The sequence below is a fragment of the Oncorhynchus gorbuscha genome, unplaced genomic scaffold (assembly GCF_021184085.1).
Source record: "Oncorhynchus gorbuscha isolate QuinsamMale2020 ecotype Even-year unplaced genomic scaffold, OgorEven_v1.0 Un_scaffold_3221, whole genome shotgun sequence".
In the NCBI taxonomy this organism is placed as follows: domain Eukaryota; kingdom Metazoa; phylum Chordata; class Actinopteri; order Salmoniformes; family Salmonidae; genus Oncorhynchus; species Oncorhynchus gorbuscha.
Window position 1 is genome coordinate 3,692 of NW_025747526.1, and position 6,309 is coordinate 10,000.

General features: G+C 46.7%; 1 protein-coding gene across 1 annotated transcript in view; it reads left to right on the top strand.

Moving 5' to 3' along the window:
- Positions 1 to 259: 259 nt before the first annotated feature.
- LOC124027438 (ly6/PLAUR domain-containing protein 6-like) overlaps positions 260 to 6,309 on the top strand; it is a gene marked incomplete at its 5' end in the record, with an annotated part of 14,531 nt that continues 8,481 nt past the window's right edge. The window contains 1 exon segment of the mRNA XM_046339868.1: positions 260 to 427. Coding sequence (XP_046195824.1) covers positions 310 to 427 — 118 coding nt within the window.

Here is a 6,309-nt window from a genome sequence, read left to right on the forward strand (position 1 = left end):
AGACTGTGATCCTAGCTTCATGAGGATTCACTATAGGGTTAGTTACTGGATGCCCTCTGAGTCGGGGTCTGGATGACATTTAGTTAATGAAGCAAAGCACAGCGCACACAACAGCATGAGTGAGATACAGACAACTGATCACCTACTCCGGATGTACTGATCCATCTCCATCTCTTTCTTTCTCTCTGTCGCTGTCTTTCTCCAACTCTGAGGATGTTTCCCTTCAATATTTTATTCACCGATTGATTTCCCTCAACAGTGTCCTGGACGTTGACCAATCAGACAGCTGCATGTGGAAGGTCTCAGCCAATGATGGAGGCCTGGCCAGCAGCCTGGGTCCTACTTTTAACGCTAATCGCTGATTGGCTGGAAGCGGCTCAATCGCGGGACTTCACTGTGAAGGACATCATCCTCCTCCATCCATCAAGTATGAATACACATGCATTGGAAATGTATTTTTGTATCAAATTGTGGTAGATGGAGTCGCACCTTTCTTTTCCTCTGGTTGAGTCTGCTGGCAATGTCTCCGTGACCTTTGAAATGAGTCATCAATACTGAGATGTGACCATTATAACAGCCAAGAGAAAAGGCATCCATCCATGACCCTCTGATCCAGAGTTCTTATGGGGGGGGGGCACACAGGGGCTCGTTCCCCCTCAGATTTGTCCTGTAAATGTTTAAAAATATATATATATTATTGTAATTTTATATTATTATGATGTATTTTTTGGCTCTTCTTTTATGAATTTGTCTTTAGCTCGCCCAGATAGGTTCCCAATCTCCAAACCTCATAAGACACCAAGAAGCCATTTCAGGCTATCAATTAAATTAGAGTCGCTATTTATAAAACAAGCTGTAGAAAGTTGGTTTCAATTTCAGTTTAATCCCCCAGAAAAGACCGAACAAATATGACAACAAATATTAAGGTTCAACTCAAAATATTGTCATTGATAAAAAACGAAAAAATGTTTTGAGAAATAAACCCCCCCCCGAAAATGGTATAATCTTTGTAAATGATGTGATAAATAGGACTGGTGGAGTTATGTCACACACGCAGCTAACAAAAACATACGGACATGTCTGCTCTACTCAAAATTACAACCAACTAATTGCAGCATTACCGCAAAAACAGAAGAGGCAAGTGGAAGGGGGAGAAAGTAAGGAACGTTTTCTCAGCCCTGCATTTGTCATGTTTTGTCTTATATCAGCTTGTCATTTTGCTTTTCCTTCTGTTCGTTTTCCCCCTGCTGGTCTTTTTAGGTTCGTTCCCCTTTTTCTCTCTCCCTTCCTCTCTCTCTTCTCTCTATCGTTCCGTTCCTGCTCCCAGCTGTTCCTATTCCCCTAATCAATCATTTAGTCTTCCCACACCTGTTCCTTATCTTTTCCCCTGATTAGAGTCCCTATTTCTTCCCTTGTTTTCCGTTCCTGCCCTGTCGGATCCTTGTCTATTGTTCACCGTGCTGTGTCTATGTATCGCCCTGTCGTGTCGTGTTTCCCTCAGATGCTGCGTGGTGAGCAGGTGTCTGAGTCTGCTACGTTCAAGTGCCTTCCCGAGGCAACCTGCAGTTCAAGATCAAGTCTCCAGTCGGTTCTCGTCATTACGAGTGGAAATTGTTTTATTTGATTGTATTTTTACTTTACTGGATTAAAGACTCTGTTTTCGCCAAGTCGCTTTTGGGTCCTCATTCACCTGCATAACAGAAGGATCCGACCAAGAATGGACCCAGCGACTATGGATTCTCTCTACTCTACTCTCGAGCTCCAGGGAGCGATGCTCGGCAGACACGAGCAGGAATTGTCTGCTGCTCGGCTTGCCGTTGAGACCCTGGCCGCTCAGGTCTCCGACCTCTCAGGACAGTATCAGAGTCTTCGTCTCGTGCCACCAGCTACTTCCGGGTCTTCCGAGCCTCCGGAACCTAGGGTTAATAACCCACCATGTTATTCTGGGCAGCCCACTGAGTGCCGCTCCTTTCTCACCCAGTGTGATATAGTGTTCTCTCTCCAACCCAACACATACTCAAGAGAGAGAGCTCGGATTGCCTACGTCATATCACTCCTTACTGGTCGGGCTCGGCAGTGGGGCACAGCTATCTGGGAGGCAAGCGCTGAGTGTACTAACAATTATCTGAGCTTTAAAGAGGAGATGATAAGAGTTTTTGATCGCTCAGTTTTTGGGAAAGAAGCTTCCTGGTCCCTGTCTTCCCTATGTCAAGGTAATCGATCCATAATGGATTACTCTATAGAGTTTCGCACTCTTGCTGCCTCCAGTAACTGGAACGAGCAGGCGTTGCTCGCTCGTTTTCTGGAGGGACTCCACGCTAAGGTTAAGGATGAGATTCTCTCTCGGGAGGTTCCATCCAGCGTGGATTCTTTGATTGAACTCGCTATTCGCATTGAACGACGGGTAGATCTTCGTCACCGAGCTCATAGAAGAGAGCTCGCGTTAACTGTGTCTCCCCTCTCTCCGACACTACCGTCTTTCCCCACTGACTCAGGTGTTGAGCCCATGCAGCTGGGGGTATTCGCATCTCGACTAAGGAGAGGGAACGGAGAATCACCAACCGCCTCTGTCTCTATTGCGGTTCCGCTGGTCATTTTGTCATTTCATGTCCAGTTAAAGGCCAGAGCTCATCAGTAAGCGGAGGGCGACTGATAAGCGCTACTAGACGGTCCTCTCCGTCAAGTACATGTACTACTTTACCGGTCCATCTACGCTGGACCGGATCGGCAGCTTCCTGCAGTGCATTAATAGACTCTGGGGCAGAGGGCTGTTTTATGGACGAAGCCTGGGCGCGGGAACATGACATTCCTCTCAGACAGTTAGGGGAGCCCACGGTCATGTTTGCCTTGGATGGTAGTCCTCTCCCCAGTATATTATGTGAAACACTACCTTTAACCCTCACTGTATCTGGTAACCATAGTGAGACCATTTCTTTTTTTCTTTTTTGTTCACCTTTTACACCTGTTGTTTTGGGTCATCCCTGGCTAGTGTGTCATAATCCTTCTTTTGATTGGTCTAGTAATTCTATCCTTTCCTGGAACGTTTCTTGTCATGTGAAGTGTTTAATGTCTGCTATTTCTCCTGTTTGTTCTGTCCCCTCTTCTCAGGAGGAACCTGGTGATTTGACAGGAGTGCCGGAGGAGTATCATGGTCTGCGCACGGTCTTCAGTCGGTCCAGAACCAACTCCCTTCCTCCTCACCGGTCGTATGATTGTTGTCCTGTTCTCTTCAAGAAGCGTTTTGCATCCGCTCCTATCCTTGTTGCACCTGACGTCACTAAACCGTTTATTGTTGAGGTTGACGCGTCGGGGTGGGCGTGGGAGCCATTCTGTCCCAGCGCTCCGATACTGACGATGGGGTCCACCCTTGTGCGTATTTTTCTCATCGCCTGTCACCGTCGGAACGTAACTATGATGTGGCTAACCGCGAACTGCTCGCCATCCGTTTAGCCCTAGGCAAATGGCGACAGTGGTTGGAGGGGGCGACCGTTCCTTTTGTCGTTTGGACTGACCAAAAGAATTTTGAGTACATCCGTTATGCCAAACGACTGAATGCGCGTCATGCTCGTTGGGCGTTGTTTTTCGCTCGTTTCGAGTTCGTTATTTCTTATTGCCCGGGTACTAAGAACACCAAGCCTCATGCTTTATCCCGTCTCTTTAGTTCTTCTGTGGCTTCTACCGATCCCGAGGGGATCCTTCCTGTTGGGCGTGTTGTCGGGTTGACTGTCTGGGGAATTGAGAGACAGGTTAAGCAAGCACTCACGCACACTGCGTCGCCGCGCGCTTGTCCTAGTAACCTTCTTTTCGTTCCTGTTTCTACTCGTCTGGCTGTTCTTCAGTGGGCTCACTCTGCCAAGTTAGCTGGCCATCCCGGCGTTCGGGGTACGCTTGCTTCTATTCGCCAGCGGTTTTGGTGGCCTACTCAGGAGCGTGACACGCGCCGTTTCGTGGCTGCGTGTTCAGACTGCGCGCAGAAGAAGTCTGGTAATTTTTTTTTCTGCTTCTGCTCCTGGTCTTGCTGGGTCTCAGTCTGTTCCCTGCCATCGCATCTCTCCTGTTCTTGTTCCTGCCCTTGCTGTGTCTCAGTCTGTCCCTAGTTGTTACTCTCCTGGCCTGTTTGGTCCTGTTTGCTCTAAAGCTTTCAGTTCTCTACCCGTGTCTCATTTTTTTTTTAGAGTAGTACCCTAGTTTCCCTTTTTATCGTTTTTCGTTACGGTCCTGAGGAGAGGAGTTGGGTTCTTTCTCGGGACGTGCTGGACCGTTTGATCTATGATTTCCTCCGTTGCCGCCAGTGTTCCTCCTCGAGAGCGCCAGGAGGCGCTCGGTGAGTGGGGGGGTACTGTCATGTTTTGTCTTATATCAGCTTGTCATTTTGCTTTTCCTTCTGTTCGTTTTCCCCTGCTGGTCTTTTAGGTTCGTTCCCCTTTTTCTCTCTCCCTTCCTCTCTCTCTTCTCTCTATCGTTCCGTTCCTGCTCCCAGCTGTTCCTATTCCCCTAATCAATCATTTAGTCTTCCCACACCTGTTCCTTATCTTTTCCCCTGATTAGAGTCCCTATTTCTTCCCTTGTTTTCCGTTCCTGCCCTGTCGGATCCTTGTCTATTGTTCACCGTGCTGTGTCTATGTATCGCCCTGTCGTGTCGTGTTTCCCTCAGATGCTGCGTGGTGAGCAGGTGTCTGAGTCTGCTACGTTCAAGTGCCTTCCCGAGGCAACCTGCAGTTCAAGATCAAGTCTCCAGTCGGTTCTCGTCATTACGAGTGGAAATTGTTTTATTTGATTGTATTTTTACTTTACTGGATTAAAGACTCTGTTTTCGCCAAGTCGCTTTTGGGTCCTCATTCACCTGCATAACAGCATTAAAGAACAACATTGGTCAAAGATAATTGTGATAAATTTAAAAAGCAGTTTTATTTAAGGACCAAAAATGGACAGCTGCTCCATATAGATTACAAAATAGTTGGGGAGAGATTTCAATGTACCGATTCCATGGCACATGGTTTATAAACTGACAAAAAATACTTAAAAAACACAAAACAACGCTGGATTCAAATAGATTATGATACAACCTTCTTGCAACCAATACCATTTTATCTATATGTGGGATACAACCATCCCAGCTCTGCAGATTTTGCTGCGAAGAGACAGAATCATTAGCTCATTTGTTTTGGTACTGTCAATATGTAACTTGTTTTTGTTCACAGGTTCAGGAATGGCTGAAGAATTGCAACATTTGGAGCTAACTCTGCAAATAGCACTGCTGGGTGATTTAAAAAGTCATAGTCAATCGATAAATAATATTTAAATTGAACCTTTATTTAACTAGGCAAGTCAGTTAAGAACAAATTCTTATTTACAACGACGGCCTCCCCCGGGCAAACCTGGACAACGCTGGGCCGTATGGGACTCCCAATCACGGTCGGATGTGATACAGCCTGAATTCGAACCAAGGACTGTAGTGACACCTCTTGCACTGAGATGCAGTGCCTTAGATCGCTGCGCCACTCGGAAGCCCTATATAATAATACTCTTAACAAAAATCTTTATCTTTAACTTACGATCTGTATAAACTATGAGAATAGAAAGGTTCAGAACTTTTGTGAAACATCAAAGCACAGTTGAACAATATATAAGCAAACCCAAACAGAGACAGATGGGAGGATGATGGGAGGGGTTGAGTGGAGTTTAATGGTGGGACTGAAGGGTGGGATTGTAGAAAAAAAGCTGTTTCAGGTGTTTGAAAAAGGCAAAATTATTGAAGGGCTTGGTCCTTTGCCGAACACCTACCCCCCCAGCCATCCTCACATACTTTGTGCCCCCTCAGATCTTTGAGGTGCATGCCGCCCCTGCTCTGTTCCCCAGACAAAGGTGACATGGCCACAGTTGGTAATGGTCACAGTCAGGCCTCTCTCCACTCTGCCTTCATCTTTAAAGGTACTTTCCATATCTAGATGAAGAGATTATAATAAAACAATATTTATCCACAATGCCAGTGTAGAGACATCTTCCTCATCCACCACTGTGTGACACAGTCTCTGGCTTACTACATCTGCGGTGTTGGGTATCAGTGAGATGTGTGCGAGTTTCCAGACGTGACTTCCTGTTTCCCACCCCTTTCTCTCTGTGAAACTGAGACACATTCTGTCCCTCAGCCTTCAGTTCCTCAGACTACAGTACAGTATACTGGTCCACAGTGACAACTGGGCTCACCGCCGCGTGAGAAGTATGGAAACGCACAGTAGCTCTAAGAGGCAGGCACGTACGAGGTCAGACCCCTAATGGTTCCCCTTCCCCTCCTCTACTCCCCTCCAT